This window comes from Anser anser (genome assembly GCF_964211835.1).
Source record: "Anser anser genome assembly, contig: HAP1_SCAFFOLD_124, whole genome shotgun sequence".
Taxonomy (NCBI): domain Eukaryota; kingdom Metazoa; phylum Chordata; class Aves; order Anseriformes; family Anatidae; genus Anser; species Anser anser.
The window spans coordinates 53632-77078 of record NW_028154057.1 but is presented as its reverse complement, the minus strand read 5'-3'; the positions used below and the strand labels follow the sequence as shown (position 1 = coordinate 77078).

At 55.1% G+C, this 23447-nt stretch overlaps 1 protein-coding gene across 1 annotated transcript; it reads left to right on the top strand.

Annotated features, from left to right (window-relative positions):
• Positions 1 to 5633: 5633 nt before the first annotated feature.
• Positions 5634 to 6672, top strand: LOC310890880 (olfactory receptor 14C36-like; the record flags this gene model as incomplete). Its single annotated transcript, XM_083853190.1, has 1 exon — positions 5634 to 6672. The coding sequence occupies one exon, from the start codon at positions 5634 to 5636 to the stop codon at positions 6573 to 6575; it is 942 nt and encodes a 313-aa protein (XP_083709316.1). The 3' UTR covers positions 6576 to 6672.
• Positions 6673 to 23447: the final 16775 nt, after the last annotated feature.

Sequence of the window (23447 nt, the reverse complement as noted above, 5' to 3'; positions counted from 1 at the left end):
TTTTGCCTCTCGGCAGCAGCTATCCCCAGGCTCTCAGCATATTTAAGCAAACTAAATGCAGCTACAGCCTCTTCTTTGTCTGAGACCTGATCTCAGCTGATGAGGAAGGAATGGGACCAGCAAACCCTTTCCGGCTGCAGCAGCTCAGGCCCGGCTGCCCTGGCCCTGGGGCAGGAGGAGCTGCCTGAAGACCCCCAGGGATGGCACGGAGGGGCTGCAGGCCTCCCAGGGGCTGGCTTGTGCCTCGGATGTCCCATCTGTGGGGCTGAGCCCTCTGTGCCCCCAGGAGCTGCCGTGCCCTTCAGAGGGACTGGGGCTGTGGTGGCAGTGCCCAGAGCCCTGCAGCAGCCTGCTCCGGACACTGCCCTGGGGCCAGCCCAGCATGAGAAGCTGGGCTGGGCTGGGCAGAGGGCAGGGAGGTGGGCAGAGGGCAGGAAGGTGGGAGTGCCTCCACAGCAGAAAGGGATCCCTCAGCCTCTGTCAGACACCCCTTCTGCCTCTCCCCTCATCCAGACCCTGCACCCATGCGGTGCCACGTGCACCCACCCTTCCAACCTGTGATGAGTTTTAGGCCTTGGCGGTAACCAAGGTCATGCCCGCTTTAGGAGGAATCAAAGGGTGTCAGAGGCAAGCCCAGGACTCAGGGACCGGGCTCCTGGACATGTCCTGACATCACTCAAGAGCTACTCGAGTGCCCCAGGACGGGAACGGAGCCGGCACACACTTACTCAGGCTGGAGTCTCTCCAGCTTGGCTGCTGCTCCCAACTCCTCTGCTGGGGCAGGGTTCTCAGCCTTCCTCCACCTCTTCCTGACCTCCTTGCTCCTGGGCTGGGCTGGAGGACGGGGAGTCCAAGCATGTTGGCTGTTGAATCGCTGCAAGGAGAAGACGCTCTCATCAAACAGGACTGGACACACAGGTGCTGTTTCCCAGAGGACCTCTTGAAAGGGCCCTGCAACAGGACCTGGGAACCAGGCGACTCGGCGCTGCCAGCCCACGTCTGGCTGCTGCTTTTATCCCTCCCTTTCTGCTGACAACCTCTCCCTCACAGGGAGGAGCAGGCAAAGCCCTGCCCTGCGGCCTGGTGCCCGTCCTGCTCCCACCACCCTGGGACCTGCCGCCCTCGGAGCCCTGGCGGAGAGGATCGCTGCTGTTCTCAGCGCTGTTGATCACTGCCAGTAGCTGGGGTATCTGTTGGTCCTCCCCCTCAGACCAGGCTTCCCATGCAGCCATTTCTGCCCGGGCTTGCTCTTGTAGCTTTCGGTACGTGGGCCATGAGCTGTCTGTTTGGTCCCACTGTGAAGACAGGTTCCAGACCTCCTGGAGGAAAAAAAAACAAAACAAAAACACAACAGCAGACAGGATTGGTCTCAGCTGTCCCTCAGGCCTAACCCGCACTCCTGCCCCCTCGCCTCAGCCGGTCTGTCAGCAGTGCTTCGACCCTCCAGGATGAGGGGCCCTGAAGCTAGGCCAGGCTCCTCAACTCGTGACAAACACAGCTGAACAGCCCGCGGTGACCAAAGCCCTCTGCCATCAATGACCCAGAAAGGCCTTGTTCCTTTTCCATGGCCCCTGGTCAAAATGAAGTGGCTCATGGCAACACGGGAGGCAGTAAGAGGCAGGGAAGGTGTGCGGGACGCCACCTTCTGTCTCCTGAGGAAGAGATGAAGGAGGTAACAAACGTGGAAATGAACGCATCCCAAGGGACCTGCTCGGGATCGCTCCACACAAAGAGGCTTTTGCACAGGCCCAAACAGCACGGTCATTGCAGCAAGGCAGAGCAGGTACCTGCAGCGCTCTCCTGGAGGCTTCAGGAGCAGGGAGCGCAGTGGTGGTTGTAAGGAATGGTCCAGCAATTCGTGCCACTAAGGGATTTGAAGGGTTAACATTGAGGCCTGGGTTTAGGTGATAAGAGAACAAAGGGATTTCTTCAGAGAAAACCTGCTGACTCTGCACGGACGTGCAGTAACTTCTGACAGCCGGCCAAGAGACCACTAGATAAGGAGGAAGAATATGAGCCTCCCCGTCTGAGCGGCCCCCAAGAGACTAACAGAGACTGATAAGCAGGCGCACCTGGGAGGACTTTGGATTCGGGAAACCAATTATAATAACCCTGCCTCTTCTAGAAGTAGTAATGAATATGTATTAGCCTAGGAGCATAAAAACCAGCCGCCTTACGTAACAGGTGTGCGTCCTGGTGGAGCAGAGACTCCCGGCGCACCCAGCGCTGTTTGCTCGCCTCTATTCGTTTAATAAATTGTAAACTTTGATTGTAATCCTACTTGGGACTCAGTCATTTATAACAGTGGTGGACTTGGCTCGAGGAGCTGTTTCCTGCCTGTCTGCCTTCTTCGTCCCGGGGGAGCTGCCCGGACACGGGGGGAGCACACTGCAAACAGACACCAGGAGGAGGCTGCATGAGCCCAGGGGAATTCAGTCTCCAGTCCAAGCTCGCAAGCTGCGTCAGCCTCTGCAGCAGACGGCAGTTCCACAACGAGCGGGCGTATTGGACTGGCTGTGTTCACTTCAGCAGAGACAGAGAGAGCCAAACGCGAAGCTGTGGCACCACCTGCCTTCAGGAAGGCTCGGGATGCCCGCATCCAGGCCCTTTTTGGTGGAAGAAGGAGAGGAGCAGTGTCTTGCGCAAGGACAGGAGCCGAGAGACACCATTATGGCCCACCCGGGCTTTACTTCAGCTTCTCCTCTGTGGCCCTGAAACACGGTGCGCTCATGGGTGGAAAACAGGTTATCGCTGCGGAGCCAGTAGCATCAGAGAAAGCCGTCAGGTAAGGAGGGCAGTCATGCCATCTCCCTACCTCAGCACTCTCTTGTGCCTGCCACAACGTTTGGGATAGCGTTTGAAAAAAATGCCTGAAAGAAACTTTCCCAGGAAGCCTCCCGCTGGGTCAGCCAAGGGCTGCGGAGGAAATGCACTCACCTTGGGAACATCTGGATCCCACGAGCGGTGGTCTCGCCACTGAAGGCGGTCAGATGTGCCGGCCACATTCTCTGCAAAGAGACACAGACCTGCTGGAGGGTTTCTGAGGCGGTTTTCTCACGGCTCTCATTGACAGGAAGCAAACCTGTCTCCCAAGCCAAAAGAAAGCCTTCTCTCCAAAGCCCTCCTCCAAAGCCTCTTCCATGAACCTTTGTTCTGCTCTGGAGGAGCTGCATGGCAGAATATGGAGGCTGTACAGTAACACTGCCAGGCTTTTTGCAGGGGCAAGCGCCCAGATGCTCAGAAGAAACTCTCTTTGTTAACGGAGAAAGCAGCTAAGGGGGCAAGCGAGGGGAAGGGCATTTGACTGGCCTGCCATGTCCGGGCTGGCCAACAGCGGTCGGATTCCTCACCCTTCACTAGGATTCCCAAAGAAATTGAAGTAGCCCTCAAAACCTCACCAACTTACACTGTGGAGCAGTGCAACAAGGCCCGCAGTGCTCTCCAGACGTTTGACACAGTCCAGATAAAACTTCATGCACGGGAAACCATCTTCGCACGTCAGAACACCAATGTCCCTGAAGGCAAAGGGGACGTGCTCCTTGCTCCTCAGGAGGAAGCAGTACAAGAGGATGGTCTCTTGCACACAGTTCTTCACCACGTGCAGTGGGAAGGAGGTGGCTCGCGATAGCTGCACGCAGTTCAGCGGCTCGATCTTGACACCATCTGCAAGGAGAAGCAACATCCTCACTGCCACAGCAAGCCCAAGTTGCTTGCAACATTCAGAACAAGTTCCCAGAGAAAGGGTCGCTCAGACGAACTGCTCCTGGGGCACAGTTTCTTTTGGGGGAACTCAAGCTGTACCCTGACCGTCGGAGACAATCCTCTACTTCTCCCAGGCCTTTCCAAAGAGCAGGGAGAACAAACCGTTGCGGACATGGGGCAGGAAGAGGGGGGCTGCTGCCTTCTCACCAGGGAGGATCTCAGTGGGACAGTAGATCTCCTCCAGCCACAACTCATCGATGTCCAGCTGGAAGAAAGGTCTTCGAATCAAGAGCAGCTCTTCTTTGCCATGGAACTGCTCTCGGACAACACCAAAGGTCCCGAGTCCCGCAACCCAAACGCCCTGCACACAGAAAAGACAGAAAGGCCGAGGAGGGAGTTCTTGAGAGACGGGAAAAGGGATGACTGTCAGAGCAGGGGGACACTGCTCTGTGCCCTGCCCGCTCCTCAGGGACAATGGGGCAAGGTGGGGCACTTTGGAAAGCTTTGCAAAAGAGCCGCATCCTCTGTTTCTTTCGTCACCCCCCTCACAGGATTTGCCAACATCCCTTGGCTAGAGAAGCGCCCGGAGGTTTCCAGCACACGGATTAGGCCTGGGACTGACTGCCAGCAACTGTCCTAGGCACGGAGCCAGGATATTCCCCCATCTCTCTGCTCGCCCTCCCCACTCAGGCCGCAGGGAAGAGTGAAGCCCTAGGGTGTGCCAAACACCTGAGAGGCAGAGCACATCTGGCCTTGGTTTCTCTCCCAGCTGGCCAAGAAGCTGCTCCGGGCACCCCGGGCAGTCTCAGAGCACTGCCATGGTGCTCGAGCAGGGATTGCTCTGCAGGGCCCAGGACACCAGCCCACCTTACTCCGCTTCAGCTCTTCCAGAATGTACTCGGATACGGAGTACCGAGGCCCCCTCGGGACCCTGGGGTCCCCTCTAGTCCTTGACTAGAGGTGTGGTGCTGAGACCTTGTTCAGGTCCCTTGAGAAAGGCTGGGCATTGACAGATTGGCAGTGGATTCATCTGGTCTCAGCAGCATCTGGCTTCTTTTCAGGGTAACATAAATGTGATTGCCCTCCATCTACAAAAGCTCAGGCAGCTGGGGACAAGTCCAGCCAGCTCCCTCACTCTGCTCTGAGCCACAGGGAATCCCTTTGCCTCTCAGGTCTCACAACCATTCCCTGTGAGTGCAGCAGAAATGCTCAGGATTTCTGACTTCAGAGAACACTGTGTGGGCATGAAGAGGGGGAAGAGAATGTGTATAAAACATTGCCCCTAAAACTCCTTTCTGCCAACTACATTATGTAGCAGCGGAATGCAGATGTTAACATGCTGACATGAAGATGATCAGCATGCTGGAGCACCTCTCCTTCGAAGAAAGGCTGAGAGAGCTGGGGCTGAGCAGGGTGACCTCACTGCAGCTTTTCCGCATTTAAAGGGGTCTTCTAAAAATATGGAGAGCTATTTTTTTGATCAATCAAATCATGACAGGATCAGGGGAATGTTTTTAAACTAAAAGCGGGGAGATTTAGATTAGAGATTAGGAGGAAATTCTTCACTCAGAGGGAGGCGAGGTACTGAAACATATTGCCCAGATAGGCTGGGCATTCATTTCATCTGACAAAATCTGAAAATAAAACCTTGCCCTCCTGCTATGTTCCTGTGTACTCCCTGCACTGGGTCAGGACTGATTCCCTCGCGAGACCAGCAGCAGAGGCCCCTGCTCCTCATCGCACACTGAACCTTAAAAATGAAGCTCATGTCATGGAGCTAAATGAAAGATTCCAGCAGAGAAACAAAAAGCATTGGAGTATGGCAGGGGGAGGTCTACAAGGAATGGCATAGGGTTCACTCAGAGAAACCTGTCCTAACTTTTCATTGCCTTTTACTACATGTACAGATCTCCATACCCAACAGGCATCAGATGTCCAACAGCAGCTCCATCAGCGAGTTCCTCCTCCTGCCATTCGCAGACACGCGGGAGCTGCAGCTCCTGCACTTCGCGCTCTTCCTGGCCATCTACCTGGCTGCCCTCCTGGGCAACGGCCTCATCCTCACCGCCGCAGCCTGCGACCACCGCCTCCACACCCCCATGTACTTCTTCCTCCTCGACCTCGCCCTCCTCGACCTGGGCTGCATCTCCACCACTCTCCCCAAAGCCGTGGTCAATTCCCTCTGGGACACCAGGGCCATTTCCTACACAGGATGTGCTGCCCAGGTCTTTTTCTTTTTCTTTTTGTTTTCAGCAGAGTGTTATCTTCTCACTGTCATGTCCTACGACCGCTACGTTGCCATCTGCAAGCCCCTGCACTACGGGAGCCTCCTGGGCAGCAGAGCTTGTGCCCAGATGGCAGCAGCTGCCTGGGGCAGTGGCTTTCTCCATGCTGTGCTGCACACTGCTAATGCATTTTCTCTGACACTTTGCCAAGGCAATGCTGTGGACCAGTTCTTCTGTGAAGTTCCAAAGATCCTCAAGCTCTCCTGCTCAAACTCCTACCTCAGGGAAGTTTGGATAATTATGGTTGGATTCTGTTTAGCGTCTGGCTGTTTCGTTTTCATCGTGCTGTCCTATGTGCAGATTTTCAGGGCTGTACTGAGGATGCCCTCTGAGCAGGGACAGCTCAAAGCCTTTTCCACGTGCCTCCCTCACCTGGCCGTGGCCTCCCTGTTTCTCAGCATGACCATATTTGCCTACCTGAAGTCCCCCTCCATCTCACCATCTCTGGACCTGGTGGTGGCAGTTCTGTACTCAGTTGTGCCACCGGCATTGAACCCCCTCATCTACAGCATGAGAAACAAGGAGCTTAAGGGTGCTGTTAGGAAAGTGATTGCATGGATATTTCTGATTAGTGATAAATTTAAATGATCTACACAAATGACTTCCCTTGCAGGCCTGCTCCTTGTTTATCATTATTGAAGTTTTTATCCTCAGTATCATTTGCATTTACTAATTTCTTAGAAATATGTTTCTTTATTCTTCGGCCACCTACTGCGGAATGAAACTGTTCTGTTTACTCTCGAGGCTTTATAATATGTGTATAACAGCAGGCCAGAGTAAACTCTGTGATAGCGTCTGCCTAATAAAATTGCATCTCCCCAGTGCTCTTCTTGAAGACTTGGTTCTTCTTTCAAAGCTGGTGCCAAGACCAGGGCTGAGCAGCTGCTCCCCGAAAAGCCTGTTGCTCCACGGATAAGGCAAAGAAAAAGCTCATTTTGTGAGCTGTGAGAGACCGAGGGTAGGATTTAGGAGTAAGCTGTTGGTGTCTGATGACAGCAGAAATGGTGAACAGTCACTGAGGTACACAGCCGTGACTGTCCCACAACCGTCAGGGCAGAGGACATCGTCCAGGAAATTAATGGGGAGCTGCCTGAAGCTGCCACAACCATGGAACCCAGTGAGAGGGTTTGGCAGCAGTGATCCCAACCCAGCTGGGTCTACTTCTCACCCTGTGCAGCTGTGTCTGTTTGCTTCTGTCCTGCAGTTCCTAGGGCCAGCACGCATCCTTGAGACAGTTTCCCCCAAGCTATCTGTTGGCCCTTACCTCAAAAGTCACCACCGGACGAGGCTTCTCAGCTCACGTACACCTGAAGGACTGGAGTGAAGCTGTGATCACAGAAAGAGCAAGCCCTTGGATCCTTGCAACATCCTTGGATCTCTGCATGGCTGGAAGCCTCTGCAAGCCCCATGGGAAAAGAGAGCCTACTGAGAACATCCTGATGCTCCATATACCATCCCCTCAGGCCATCAAGAAAGGTCCCTCAGCCCTAAGATCCAGCCCAGCTTCTTGTTGCATCAGCAACCAGGAGAATTTGCCCCAGAATACCCAACACTCTTGCGCTAGCAAGCAAATACGCCCATGTGTGTACATAAACACACCGTCTTGTACACACACACAAACGTGCACACACGGATACAGCTGAGCACACACAAACCGGTTCAACTGGGAACAGCATTTGCCCAGGGTAGGCAGTGACTGGAGCCTCACAAAGGGAGAGATCAGTCAAGCTGGAGTCACCCACAGGGACAGTACCGAATTAAGATGTCCACAGGCAAAAGATGACTCTGCAGCTCCTGTGGGATTCAGTGGGAGACAGCATGCACGAGGAAGGGAAGACACACAGGGACTGATGCTGTATAACCTGCCAGGCACCTAAGCACCGCACAGCCATTTTTTCCCCTCTCCCCTCACAGCAGGATGAATGAGAGAATTGAAAAAGGTAAAAGTGTGAGAACTCGGGGGTTCAGATGGGTAACAACTTCATAAGAAAGAAGACAAAGAAATAAACCAACAAATATAAGGGGAAAAACAAATACGAAAAAAACCACCTTCTTCTCGTATTTATAGGCATTGGTGAGATCCCTTCAGACCCTCCTCTGCTCTAGGCTAAAAACGTCCCTTATCACCCTGAGCCCGTGTAGAAACAAGCAAAACAAGGTCCCTATTTAGAGTCTGTTTTCTGGTGAGTGTGTTTGACAGCAACTGCGCAAGAAGACCCAAGCCCTCAGGTGCTATCCCGAGCAGCTTCCCTTCACGTGATGCAAATGCTGTGGCAAAGACTTATCCCTTGCTCGTCCCCGCCTGCAGTCACAGGACTGCCACCCAGCAGCACTGTGCCCAAGCTCCAGGAGCAATCGGGCCCAACCCAACACAAGGCCCAGGAGGAGAGCGCGGAAGTGAGAGCAGAGGAAAGAAGCAGCACCGGTTGCCGGGCGCCGATTGGCTGCCAGAGCCGCCAGGCAAAGGGAGCCCCACCCCCTGCCGGCTGCCTGGGGCTCGCTGCCATGGCAACCGTGCGACCGCCTGACCAGGCAGGGCGGGCGCCGCCATCTTAGGGGTCGTGGGCGGGCTGGGGGCGTCTCGGGGCCTGAGGGGGGGACCCGGCCCGTGTGCCCGGGGCGCCCCTGCCCGCCCCTGCCCGCCCCTGCCTTTGCTCGCTCCCTGTGCCTCACCGCCTTGTCTTCCCTTTTCTTTGCGGTGTCGAATGCACGAGAAGCCCGACAGGCTCGGGAAGGCGGCCAGTCACTTGCACAAGAAGCAATAGGGCTGGATGCTCCTGAAATGCTGCTTGTTGCTGGCCGGGGCGGCACCCTGCCACAGTCATGGTGCCAGCCTGGCAGCTTTGTGCCTGGGTATCACTGTGAGATCAGGCTAACAGGATGAAGGCTTTGTTCCTCATCCCTTCTGCTGAGAGAGGGGTTTTGCCTCTCGGCAGCAGCTATCCCCAGGCTCTCAGCATATTTAAGCAAACTAAATGCAGCTACAGCCTCTTCTTTGTCTGAGACCTGATCTCAGCTGATGAGGAAGGAATGGGACCAGCAAACCCTTTCCGGCTGCAGCAGCTCAGGCCCGGCTGCCCTGGCCCTGGGGCAGGAGGAGCTGCCTGAAGACCCCCAGGGATGGCACGGAGGGGCTGCAGGCCTCCCAGGGGCTGGCTTGTGCCTCGGATGTCCCATCTGTGGGGCTGAGCCCTCTGTGCCCCCAGGAGCTGCCGTGCCCTTCAGAGGGACTGGGGCTGTGGTGGCAGTGCCCAGAGCCCTGCAGCAGCCTGCTCCGGACACTGCCCTGGGGCCAGCCCAGCATGAGAAGCTGGGCTGGGCTGGGCAGAGGGCAGGGAGGTGGGCAGAGGGCAGGAAGGTGGGAGTGCCTCCACAGCAGAAAGGGATCCCTCAGCCTCTGTCAGACACCCCTTCTGCCTCTCCCCTCATCCAGACCCTGCACCCATGCGGTGCCACGTGCACCCACCCTTCCAACCTGTGATGAGTTTTAGGCCTTGGCGGTAACCAAGGTCATGCCCGCTTTAGGAGGAATCAAAGGGTGTCAGAGGCAAGCCCAGGACTCAGGGACCGGGCTCCTGGACATGTCCTGACATCACTCAAGAGCTACTCGAGTGCCCCAGGACGGGAACGGAGCCGGCACACACTTACTCAGGCTGGAGTCTCTCCAGCTTGGCTGCTGCTCCCAACTCCTCTGCTGGGGCAGGGTTCTCAGCCTTCCTCCACCTCTTCCTGACCTCCTTGCTCCTGGGCTGGGCTGGAGGACGGGGAGTCCAAGCATGTTGGCTGTTGAATCGCTGCAAGGAGAAGACGCTCTCATCAAACAGGACTGGACACACAGGTGCTGTTTCCCAGAGGACCTCTTGAAAGGGCCCTGCAACAGGACCTGGGAACCAGGCGACTCGGCGCTGCCAGCCCACGTCTGGCTGCTGCTTTTATCCCTCCCTTTCTGCTGACAACCTCTCCCTCACAGGGAGGAGCAGGCAAAGCCCTGCCCTGCGGCCTGGTGCCCGTCCTGCTCCCACCACCCTGGGACCTGCCGCCCTCGGAGCCCTGGCGGAGAGGATCGCTGCTGTTCTCAGCGCTGTTGATCACTGCCAGTAGCTGGGGTATCTGTTGGTCCTCCCCCTCAGACCAGGCTTCCCATGCAGCCATTTCTGCCCGGGCTTGCTCTTGTAGCTTTCGGTACGTGGGCCATGAGCTGTCTGTTTGGTCCCACTGTGAAGACAGGTTCCAGACCTCCTGGAGGAAAAAAAAACAAAACAAAAACACAACAGCAGACAGGATTGGTCTCAGCTGTCCCTCAGGCCTAACCCGCACTCCTGCCCCCTCGCCTCAGCCGGTCTGTCAGCAGTGCTTCGACCCTCCAGGATGAGGGGCCCTGAAGCTAGGCCAGGCTCCTCAACTCGTGACAAACACAGCTGAACAGCCCGCGGTGACCAAAGCCCTCTGCCATCAATGACCCAGAAAGGCCTTGTTCCTTTTCCATGGCCCCTGGTCAAAATGAAGTGGCTCATGGCAACACGGGAGGCAGTAAGAGGCAGGGAAGGTGTGCGGGACGCCACCTTCTGTCTCCTGAGGAAGAGATGAAGGAGGTAACAAACGTGGAAATGAACGCATCCCAAGGGACCTGCTCGGGATCGCTCCACACAAAGAGGCTTTTGCACAGGCCCAAACAGCACGGTCATTGCAGCAAGGCAGAGCAGGTACCTGCAGCGCTCTCCTGGAGGCTTCAGGAGCAGGGAGCGCAGTGGTGGTTGTAAGGAATGGTCCAGCAATTCGTGCCACTAAGGGATTTGAAGGGTTAACATTGAGGCCTGGGTTTAGGTGATAAGAGAACAAAGGGATTTCTTCAGAGAAAACCTGCTGACTCTGCACGGACGTGCAGTAACTTCTGACAGCCGGCCAAGAGACCACTAGATAAGGAGGAAGAATATGAGCCTCCCCGTCTGAGCGGCCCCCAAGAGACTAACAGAGACTGATAAGCAGGCGCACCTGGGAGGACTTTGGATTCGGGAAACCAATTATAATAACCCTGCCTCTTCTAGAAGTAGTAATGAATATGTATTAGCCTAGGAGCATAAAAACCAGCCGCCTTACGTAACAGGTGTGCGTCCTGGTGGAGCAGAGACTCCCGGCGCACCCAGCGCTGTTTGCTCGCCTCTATTCGTTTAATAAATTGTAAACTTTGATTGTAATCCTACTTGGGACTCAGTCATTTATAACAGTGGTGGACTTGGCTCGAGGAGCTGTTTCCTGCCTGTCTGCCTTCTTCGTCCCGGGGGAGCTGCCCGGACACGGGGGGAGCACACTGCAAACAGACACCAGGAGGAGGCTGCATGAGCCCAGGGGAATTCAGTCTCCAGTCCAAGCTCGCAAGCTGCGTCAGCCTCTGCAGCAGACGGCAGTTCCACAACGAGCGGGCGTATTGGACTGGCTGTGTTCACTTCAGCAGAGACAGAGAGAGCCAAACGCGAAGCTGTGGCACCACCTGCCTTCAGGAAGGCTCGGGATGCCCGCATCCAGGCCCTTTTTGGTGGAAGAAGGAGAGGAGCAGTGTCTTGCGCAAGGACAGGAGCCGAGAGACACCATTATGGCCCACCCGGGCTTTACTTCAGCTTCTCCTCTGTGGCCCTGAAACACGGTGCGCTCATGGGTGGAAAACAGGTTATCGCTGCGGAGCCAGTAGCATCAGAGAAAGCCGTCAGGTAAGGAGGGCAGTCATGCCATCTCCCTACCTCAGCACTCTCTTGTGCCTGCCACAACGTTTGGGATAGCGTTTGAAAAAAATGCCTGAAAGAAACTTTCCCAGGAAGCCTCCCGCTGGGTCAGCCAAGGGCTGCGGAGGAAATGCACTCACCTTGGGAACATCTGGATCCCACGAGCGGTGGTCTCGCCACTGAAGGCGGTCAGATGTGCCGGCCACATTCTCTGCAAAGAGACACAGACCTGCTGGAGGGTTTCTGAGGCGGTTTTCTCACGGCTCTCATTGACAGGAAGCAAACCTGTCTCCCAAGCCAAAAGAAAGCCTTCTCTCCAAAGCCCTCCTCCAAAGCCTCTTCCATGAACCTTTGTTCTGCTCTGGAGGAGCTGCATGGCAGAATATGGAGGCTGTACAGTAACACTGCCAGGCTTTTTGCAGGGGCAAGCGCCCAGATGCTCAGAAGAAACTCTCTTTGTTAACGGAGAAAGCAGCTAAGGGGGCAAGCGAGGGGAAGGGCATTTGACTGGCCTGCCATGTCCGGGCTGGCCAACAGCGGTCGGATTCCTCACCCTTCACTAGGATTCCCAAAGAAATTGAAGTAGCCCTCAAAACCTCACCAACTTACACTGTGGAGCAGTGCAACAAGGCCCGCAGTGCTCTCCAGACGTTTGACACAGTCCAGATAAAACTTCATGCACGGGAAACCATCTTCGCACGTCAGAACACCAATGTCCCTGAAGGCAAAGGGGACGTGCTCCTTGCTCCTCAGGAGGAAGCAGTACAAGAGGATGGTCTCTTGCACACAGTTCTTCACCACGTGCAGTGGGAAGGAGGTGGCTCGCGATAGCTGCACGCAGTTCAGCGGCTCGATCTTGACACCATCTGCAAGGAGAAGCAACATCCTCACTGCCACAGCAAGCCCAAGTTGCTTGCAACATTCAGAACAAGTTCCCAGAGAAAGGGTCGCTCAGACGAACTGCTCCTGGGGCACAGTTTCTTTTGGGGGAACTCAAGCTGTACCCTGACCGTCGGAGACAATCCTCTACTTCTCCCAGGCCTTTCCAAAGAGCAGGGAGAACAAACCGTTGCGGACATGGGGCAGGAAGAGGGGGGCTGCTGCCTTCTCACCAGGGAGGATCTCAGTGGGACAGTAGATCTCCTCCAGCCACAACTCATCGATGTCCAGCTGGAAGAAAGGTCTTCGAATCAAGAGCAGCTCTTCTTTGCCATGGAACTGCTCTCGGACAACACCAAAGGTCCCGAGTCCCGCAACCCAAACGCCCTGCACACAGAAAAGACAGAAAGGCCGAGGAGGGAGTTCTTGAGAGACGGGAAAAGGGATGACTGTCAGAGCAGGGGGACACTGCTCTGTGCCCTGCCCGCTCCTCAGGGACAATGGGGCAAGGTGGGGCACTTTGGAAAGCTTTGCAAAAGAGCCGCATCCTCTGTTTCTTTCGTCACCCCCCTCACAGGATTTGCCAACATCCCTTGGCTAGAGAAGCGCCCGGAGGTTTCCAGCACACGGATTAGGCCTGGGACTGACTGCCAGCAACTGTCCTAGGCACGGAGCCAGGATATTCCCCCATCTCTCTGCTCGCCCTCCCCACTCAGGCCGCAGGGAAGAGTGAAGCCCTAGGGTGTGCCAAACACCTGAGAGGCAGAGCACATCTGGCCTTGGTTTCTCTCCCAGCTGGCCAAGAAGCTGCTCCGGGCACCCCGGGCAGTCTCAGAGCACTGCCATGGTGCTCGAGCAGGGATTGCTCTGCAGGGCCCAGGACACCAGCCCACCTTACTCCGCTTCAGCTCTTCCAGAATGTACTCGGATACGGAGTACCGAGGCCCCCTCGGGACCCTGGGGTCCCCTCTAGTCCTTGACTAGAGGTGTGGTGCTGAGACCTTGTTCAGGTCCCTTGAGAAAGGCTGGGCATTGACAGATTGGCAGTGGATTCATCTGGTCTCAGCAGCATCTGGCTTCTTTTCAGGGTAACATAAATGTGATTGCCCTCCATCTACAAAAGCTCAGGCAGCTGGGGACAAGTCCAGCCAGCTCCCTCACTCTGCTCTGAGCCACAGGGAATCCCTTTGCCTCTCAGGTCTCACAACCATTCCCTGTGAGTGCAGCAGAAATGCTCAGGATTTCTGACTTCAGAGAACACTGTGTGGGCATGAAGAGGGGGAAGAGAATGTGTATAAAACATTGCCCCTAAAACTCCTTTCTGCCAACTACATTATGTAGCAGCGGAATGCAGATGTTAACATGCTGACATGAAGATGATCAGCATGCTGGAGCACCTCTCCTTCGAAGAAAGGCTGAGAGAGCTGGGGCTGAGCAGGGTGACCTCACTGCAGCTTTTCCGCATTTAAAGGGGTCTTCTAAAAATATGGAGAGCTATTTTTTTGATCAATCAAATCATGACAGGATCAGGGGAATGTTTTTAAACTAAAAGCGGGGAGATTTAGATTAGAGATTAGGAGGAAATTCTTCACTCAGAGGGAGGCGAGGTACTGAAACATATTGCCCAGATAGGCTGGGCATTCATTTCATCTGACAAAATCTGAAAATAAAACCTTGCCCTCCTGCTATGTTCCTGTGTACTCCCTGCACTGGGTCAGGACTGATTCCCTCGCGAGACCAGCAGCAGAGGCCCCTGCTCCTCATCGCACACTGAACCTTAAAAATGAAGCTCATGTCATGGAGCTAAATGAAAGATTCCAGCAGAGAAACAAAAAGCATTGGAGTATGGCAGGGGGAGGTCTACAAGGAATGGCATAGGGTTCACTCAGAGAAACCTGTCCTAACTTTTCATTGCCTTTTACTACATGTACAGATCTCCATACCCAACAGGCATCAGATGTCCAACAGCAGCTCCATCAGCGAGTTCCTCCTCCTGCCATTCGCAGACACGCGGGAGCTGCAGCTCCTGCACTTCGCGCTCTTCCTGGCCATCTACCTGGCTGCCCTCCTGGGCAACGGCCTCATCCTCACCGCCGCAGCCTGCGACCACCGCCTCCACACCCCCATGTACTTCTTCCTCCTCGACCTCGCCCTCCTCGACCTGGGCTGCATCTCCACCACTCTCCCCAAAGCCGTGGTCAATTCCCTCTGGGACACCAGGGCCATTTCCTACACAGGATGTGCTGCCCAGGTCTTTTTCTTTTTCTTTTTGTTTTCAGCAGAGTGTTATCTTCTCACTGTCATGTCCTACGACCGCTACGTTGCCATCTGCAAGCCCCTGCACTACGGGAGCCTCCTGGGCAGCAGAGCTTGTGCCCAGATGGCAGCAGCTGCCTGGGGCAGTGGCTTTCTCCATGCTGTGCTGCACACTGCTAATGCATTTTCTCTGACATTTTGCCAAGGCAATGCTGTGGACCAGTTCTTCTGTGAAGTTCCAAAGATCCTCAAGCTCTCCTGCTCAAACTCCTACCTCAGGGAAGTTTGGATAATTATGGTTGGATTCTGTTTAGCGTCTGGCTGTTTCGTTTTCATCGTGCTGTCCTATGTGCAGATTTTCAGGGCTGTACTGAGGATGCCCTCTGAGCAGGGACAGCTCAAAGCCTTTTCCACGTGCCTCCCTCACCTGGCCGTGGCCTCCCTGTTTCTCAGCATGACCATATTTGCCTACCTGAAGTCCCCCTCCATCTCACCATCTCTGGACCTGGTGGTGGCAGTTCTGTACTCAGTTGTGCCACCGGCATTGAACCCCCTCATCTACAGCATGAGAAACAAGGAGCTTAAGAGTGCTGTTAGGAAAGTGATTGCATGGATATTTCTGATTAGTGATAAATTTAAATGATCTACACAAATGACTTCCCTTGCAGGCCTGCTCCTTGTTTATCATTATTGAAGTTTTTATCCTCAGTATCATTTGCATTTACTAATTTCTTAGAAATATGTTTCTTTATTCTTCGGCCACCTACTGCGGAATGAAACTGTTCTGTTTACTCTCGAGGCTTTATAATATGTGTATAACAGCAGGCCAGAGTAAACTCTGTGATAGCGTCTGCCTAATAAAATTGCATCTCCCCAGTGCTCTTCTTGAAGACTTGGTTCTTCTTTCAAAGCTGGTGCCAAGACCAGGGCTGAGCAGCTGCTCCCCGAAAAGCCTGTTGCTCCACGGATAAGGCAAAGAAAAAGCTCATTTTGTGAGCTGTGAGAGACCGAGGGTAGGATTTAGGAGTAAGCTGTTGGTGTCTGATGACAGCAGAAATGGTGAACAGTCACTGAGGTACACAGCCGTGACTGTCCCACAACCGTCAGGGCAGAGGACATCGTCCAGGAAATTAATGGGGAGCTGCCTGAAGCTGCCACAACCATGGAACCCAGTGAGAGGGTTTGGCAGCAGTGATCCCAACCCAGCTGGGTCTACTTCTCACCCTGTGCAGCTGTGTCTGTTTGCTTCTGTCCTGCAGTTCCTAGGGCCAGCACGCATCCTTGAGACAGTTTCCCCCAAGCTATCTGTTGGCCCTTACCTCAAAAGTCACCACCGGACGAGGCTTCTCAGCTCACGTACACCTGAAGGACTGGAGTGAAGCTGTGATCACAGAAAGAGCAAGCCCTTGGATCCTTGCAACATCCTTGGATCTCTGCATGGCTGGAAGCCTCTGCAAGCCCCATGGGAAAAGAGAGCCTACTGAGAACATCCTGATGCTCCATATACCATCCCCTCAGGCCATCAAGAAAGGTCCCTCAGCCCTAAGATCCAGCCCAGCTTCTTGTTGCATCAGCAACCAGGAGAAATTGCCCCAGAATACCCAACACTCTTGCGCTAGCAAGCAAATACGCCCATGTGTGTACATAAACACACCGTCTTGTACACACACACAAACGTGCACACACGGATACAGCTGAGCACACACAAACCGGTTCAACTGGGAACAGCATTTGCCCAGGGTAGGCAGTGACTGGAGCCTCACAAAGGGAGAGATCAGTCAAGCTGGAGTCACCCACAGGGACAGTACCGAATTAAGATGTCCACAGGCAAAAGATGACTCTGCAGCTCCTGTGGGATTCAGTGGGAGACAGCATGCACGAGGAAGGGAAGACACACAGGGACTGATGCTGTATAACCTGCCAGGCACCTAAGCACCGCACAGCCATTTTTTCCCCTCTCCCCTCACAGCAGGATGAATGAGAGAATTGAAAAAGGTAAAAGTGTGAGAACTCGGGGGTTCAGATGGGTAACAACTTCATAAGAAAGAAGACAAAGAAATAAACCAACAAATATAAGGGGAAAAACAAATACGAAAAAAAACACCTTCTTCTCGTATTTATAGGCATTGGTGAGATCCCTTCAGACCCTCCTCTGCTCTAGGCTAAAAACGTCCCTTATCACCCTGAGCCCGTGTAGAAACAAGCAAAACAAGGTCCCTATTTAGAGTCTGTTTTCTGGTGAGTGTGTTTGACAGCAACTGCGCAAGAAGACCCAAGCCCTCAGGTGCTATCCCGAGCAGCTTCCCTTCACGTGATGCAAATGCTGTGGCAAAGACTTATCCCTTGCTCGTCCCCGCCTGCAGTCACAGGACTGCCACCCAGCAGCACTGTGCCCAAGCTCCAGGAGCAATCGGGCCCAACCCAACACAAGGCCCAGGAGGAGAGCGCGGAAGTGAGAGCAGAGGAAAGAAGCAGCACCGGTTGCCGGGCGCCGATTGGCTGCCAGAGCCGCCAGGCAAAGGGAGCCCCACCCCCTGCCGGCTGCCTGGGGCTCGCTGCCATGGCAACCGTGCGACCGCCTGACCAGGCAGGGCGGGCGCCGCCATCTTAGGGGTCGTGGGCGGGCTGGGGGCGTCTCGGGGCCTGAGGGGGGGACCCGGCCCGTGTGCCCGGGGCGCCCCTGCCCGCCCCTGCCCGCCCCTGCCTTTGCTCGCTCCCTGTGCCTCACCGCCTTGTCTTCCCTTTTCTTTGCGGTGTCGAATGCACGAGAAGCCCGACAGGCTCGGGAAGGCGGCCAGTCACTTGCACAAGAAGCAATAGGGCTGGATGCTCCTGAAATGCTGCTTGTTGCTGGCCGGGGCGGCACCCTGCCACAGTCATGGTGCCAGCCTGGCAGCTTTGTGCCTGGGTATCACTGTGAGATCAGGCTAACAGGATGAAGGCTTTGTTCCTCATCCCTTCTGCTGAGAGAGGGGTTTTGCCTCTCGGCAGCAGCTATCCCCAGGCTCTCAGCATATTTAAGCAAACTAAATGCAGCTACAGCCTCTTCTTTGTCTGAGACCTGATCTCAGCTGATGAGGAAGGAATGGGACCAGCAAACCCTTTCTGGCTGCAGCAGCTCAGGCCCGGCTGCCCTGGCCCTGGGGCAGGAGGAGCTGCCTGAAGACCCCCAGGGATGGCACGGAGGGGCTGCAGGCCTCCCAGGGGCTGGCTTGTGCCTCGGATGTCCCATCTGTGGGGCTGAGCCCTCTGTGCCCCCAGGAGCTGCCGTGCCCTTCAGAGGGACTGGGGCTGTGGTGGCAGTGCCCAGAGCCCTGCAGCAGCCTGCTCCGGACACTGCCCTGGGGCCAGCCCAGCATGAGAAGCTGGGCTGGGCTGGGCAGAGGGCAGGGAGGTGGGCAGAGGGCAGGAAGGTGGGAGTGCCTCCACAGCAGAAAGGGATCCCTCAGCCTCTGTCAGACACCCCTTCTGCCTCTCCCCTCATCCAGACCCTGCAGCCATGCGGTGCCACGTGCACCCACCCTTCCAACCTGTGATGAGTTTTAGGCCTTGGCGGTAACCAAGGTCATGCCCGCTTTAGGAGGAATCAAAGGGTGTCAGAGGCAAGCCCAGGACTCAGGGACCGGGCTCCTGGACATGTCCTGACATCACTCAAGAGCTACTCGAGTGCCCCAGGACGGGAACGGAGCCGGCACACACTTACTCAGGCTGGAGTCTCTCCAGCTTGGCTGCTGCTCCCAACTCCTCTGCTGGGGCAGGGTTCTCAGCCTTCCTCCACCTCTTCCTGACCTCCTTGCTCCTGGGCTGGGCTGGAGGACGGGGAGTCCAAGCATGTTGGCTGTTGAATCGCTGCAAGGAGAAGACGCTCTCATCAAACAGGACTGGACACACAGGTGCTGTTTCCCAGAGGACCTCTTGAAAGGGCCCTGCAACAGGACCTGGGAACCAGGCGACTCGGCGCTGCCAGCCCACGTCTGGCTGCTGCTTTTATCCCTCCCTTTCTGCTGACAACCTCTCCCTCACAGGGAGGAGCAGGCAAAGCCCTGCCCTGCGGCCTGGTGCCCGTCCTGCTCCCACCACCCTGGGACCTGCCGCCCTCGGAGCCCTGGCGGAGAGGATCGCTGCTGTTCTCAGCGCTGTTGATCACTGCCAGTAGCTGGGGTATCTGTTGGTCCTCCCCCTCAGACCAGGCTTCCCATGCAGCCATTTCTGCCCGGGCTTGCTCTTGTAGCTTTCGGTACGTGGGCCATGAGCTGTCTGTTTGGTCCCACTGTGAAGACAGGTTCCAGACCTCCTGGAGGAAAAAAAAACAAAACAAAAACACAACAGCAGACAGGATTGGTCTCAGCTGTCCCTCAGGCCTAACCTGCACTCCTGCCCCCTCGCCTCAGCCGGTCTGTCAGCAGTGCTTCGACCCTCCAGGATGAGGGGCCCTGAAGCTAGGCCAGGCTCCTCAACTCGTGACAAACACAGCTGAACAGCCCGCGGTGACCAAAGCCCTCTGCCATCAATGACCCAGAAAGGCCTTGTTCCTTTTCCATGGCCCCTGGTCAAAATGAAGTGGCTCATGGCAACACGGGAGGCAGTAAGAGGCAGGGAAGGTGTGCGGGACGCCACCTTCTGTCTCCTGAGGAAGAGATGAAGGAGGTAACAAACGTGGAAATGAACGCATCCCAAGGGACCTGCTCGGGATCGCTCCACACAAAGAGGCTTTTGCACAGGCCCAAACAGCACGGTCATTGCAGCAAGGCAGAGCAGGTACCTGCAGCGCTCTCCTGGAGGCTTCAGGAGCAGGGAGCGCAGTGGTGGTTGTAAGGAATGGTCCAGCAATTCGTGCCACTAAGGGATTTGAAGGGTTAACATTGAGGCCTGGGTTTAGGTGATAAGAGAACAAAGGGATTTCTTCAGAGAAAACCTGCTGACTCTGCACGGACGTGCAGTAACTTCTGACAGCCGGCCAAGAGACCACTAGATAAGGAGGAAGAATATGAGCCTCCCCGTCTGAGCGGCCCCCAAGAGACTAACAGAGACTGATAAGCAGGCGCACCTGGGAGGACTTTGGATTCGGGAAACCAATTATAATAACCCTGCCTCTTCTAGAAGTAGTAATGAATATGTATTAGCCTAGGAGCATAAAAACCAGCCGCCTTACGTAACAGGTGTGCGTCCTGGTGGAGCAGAGACTCCCGGCGCACCCAGCGCTGTTTGCTCGCCTCTATTCGTTTAATAAATTGTAAACTTTGATTGTAATCCTATTTGGGACTCAGTCATTTATAACAGTGGTGGACTTGGCTCGAGGAGCTGTTTCCTGCCTGTCTGCCTTCTTCGTCCCGGGGGAGCTGCCCGGACACGGGGGGAGCACACTGCAAACAGACACCAGGAGGAGGCTGCATGAGCCCAGGGGAATTCAGTCTCCAGTCCAAGCTCGCAAGCTGCGTCAGCCTCTGCAGCAGACGGCAGTTCCACAACGAGCGGGCGTATTGGACTGGCTGTGTTCACTTCAGCAGAGACAGAGAGAGCCAAACGCGAAGCTGTGGCACCACCTGCCTTCAGGAAGGCTCGGGATGCCCGCATCCAGGCCCTTTTTGGTGGAAGAAGGAGAGGAGCAGTGTCTTGCGCAAGGACAGGAGCCGAGAGACACCATTATGGCCCACCCGGGCTTTACTTCAGCTTCTCCTCTGTGGCCCTGAAACACGGTGCGCTCATGGGTGGAAAACAGGTTATCGCTGCGGAGCCAGTAGCATCAGAGAAAGCCGTCAGGTAAGGAGGGCAGTCATGCCATCTCCCTACCTCAGCACTCTCTTGTGCCTGCCACAACGTTTGGGATAGCGTTTGAAAAAAATGCCTGAAAGAAACTTTCCCAGGAAGCCTCCCGCTGGGTCAGCCAAGGGCTGCGGAGGAAATGCACTCACCTTGGGAACATCTGGATCCCACGAGCGGTGGTCTCGCCACTGAAGGCGGTCAGATGTGCCGGCCACATTCTCTGCAAAGAGACACAGACCTGCTGGAGGGTTTCTGAGGCGGTTTTCTCACGGCTCTCATTGACAGGAAGCAAACCTGTCTCCCAAGCCAAAAGAAAGCCTTCTCTCCAAAGCCCTCCTCCAAAGCCTCTTCCATGAACCTTTGTTCTGCTCTGGAGGAGCTGCATGGCAGAATATGGAGGCTGTACAGTAACACTGCCAGGCTTTTTGCAGGGGCAAGCGCCCAGATGCTCAGAAGAAACTCTCTTTGTTAACGGAGAAAGCAGCTAAGGGGGCAAGCGAGGGGAAGGGCATTTGACTGGCCTGCCATGTCCGGGCTGGCCAACAGCGGTCGGATTCCTCACCCTTCACTAGGATTCCCAAAGAAATTGAAGTAGCCCTCAAAACCTCACCAACTTACACTGTGGAGCAGTGCAACAAGGCCCGCAGTGCTCTCCAGACGTTTGACACAGTCCAGATAAAACTTCATGCACGGGAAACCATCTTCGCACGTCAGAACACCAATGTCCCTGAAGGCAAAGGGGACGTGCTCCTTGCTCCTCAGGAGGAAGCAGTACAAGAGGATGGTCTCTTGCACACAGTTCTTCACCACGTGCAGTGGGAAGGAGGTGGCTCGCGATAGCTGCACGCAGTTCAGCGGCTCGATCTTGACACCATCTGCAAGGAGAAGCAACATCCTCACTGCCACAGCAAGCCCAAGTTGCTTGCAACATTCAGAACAAGTTCCCAGAGAAAGGGTCGCTCAGACGAACTGCTCCTGGGGCACAGTTTCTTTTGGGGGAACTCAAGCTGTACCCTGACCGTCGGAGACAATCCTCTACTTCTCCCAGGCCTTTCCAAAGAGCAGGGAGAACAAACCGTTGCGGACATGGGGCAGGAAGAGGGGGGCTGCTGCCTTCTCACCAGGGAGGATCTCAGTGGGACAGTAGATCTCCTCCAGCCACAACTCATCGATGTCCAGCTGGAAGAAAGGTCTTTGAATCAAGAGCAGCTCTTCTTTGCCATGGAACTGCTCTCGGACAACACCAAAGGTCCCGAGTCCCGCAACCCAAACGCCCTGCACACAGAAAAGACAGAAAGGCCGAGGAGGGAGTTCTTGAGAGACGGGAAAAGGGATGACTGTCAGAGCAGGGGGACACTGCTCTGTGCCCTGCCCGCTCCTCAGGGACAATGGGGCAAGGTGGGGCACTTTGGAAAGCTTTGCAAAAGAGCCGCATCCTCTGTTTCTTTCGTCACCCCCCTCACAGGATTTGCCAACATCCCTTGGCTAGAGAAGCGCCCGGAGGTTTCCAGCACACGGATTAGGCCTGGGACTGACTGCCAGCAACTGTCCTAGGCACGGAGCCAGGATATTCCCCCATCTCTCTGCTCGCCCTCCCCACTCAGGCCGCAGGGAAGAGTGAAGCCCTAGGGTGTGCCAAACACCTGAGAGGCAGAGCACATCTGGCCTTGGTTTCTCTCCCAGCTGGCCAAGAAGCTGCTCCGGGCACCCCGGGCAGTCTCAGAGCACTGCCATGGTGCTCGAGCAGGGATTGCTCTGCAGGGCCCAGGACACCAGCCCACCTTACTCCGCTTCAGCTCTTCCAGAATGTACTCGGATACGGAGTACCGAGGCCCCCTCGGGACCCTGGGGTCCCCTCTAGTCCTTGACTAGAGGTGTGGTGCTGAGACCTTGTTCAGGTCCCTTGAGAAAGGCTGGGCATTGACAGATTGGCAGTGGATTCATCTGGTCTCAGCAGCATCTGGCTTCTTTTCAGGGTAACATAAATGTGATTGCCCTCCATCTACAAAAGCTCAGGCAGCTGGGGACAAGTCCAGCCAGCTCCCTCACTCTGCTCTGAGCCACAGGGAATCCCTTTGCCTCTCAGGTCTCACAACCATTCCCTGTGAGTGCAGCAGAAATGCTCAGGATTTCTGACTTCAGAGAACACTGTGTGGGCATGAAGAGGGGGAAGAGAATGTGTATAAAACATTGCCCCTAAAACTCCTTTCTGCCAACTACATTATGTAGCAGCGGAATGCAGATGTTAACATGCTGACATGAAGATGATCAGCATGCTGGAGCACCTCTCCTTCGAAGAAAGGCTGAGAGAGCTGGGGCTGAGCAGGGTGACCTCACTGCAGCTTTTCCGCATTTAAAGGGGTCTTCTAAAAATATGGAGAGCTATTTTTTTGATCAATCAAATCATGACAGGATCAGGGGAATGTTTTTAAACTAAAAGCGGGGAGATTTAGATTAGAGATTAGGAGGAAATTCTTCACTCAGAGGGAGGCGAGGTACTGAAACATATTGCCCAGATAGGCTGGGCATTCATTTCATCTGACAAAATCTGAAAATAAAACCTTGCCCTCCTGCTATGTTCCTGTGTACTCCCTGCACTGGGTCAGGACTGATTCCCTCGCGAGACCAGCAGCAGAGGCCCCTGCTCCTCATCGCACACTGAACCTTAAAAATGAAGCTCATGTCATGGAGCTAAATGAAAGATTCCAGCAGAGAAACAAAAAGCATTGGAGTATGGCAGGGGGAGGTCTACAAGGAATGGCATAGGGTTCACTCAGAGAAACCTGTCCTAACTTTTCATTGCCTTTTACTACATGTACAGATCTCCATACCCAACAGGCATCAG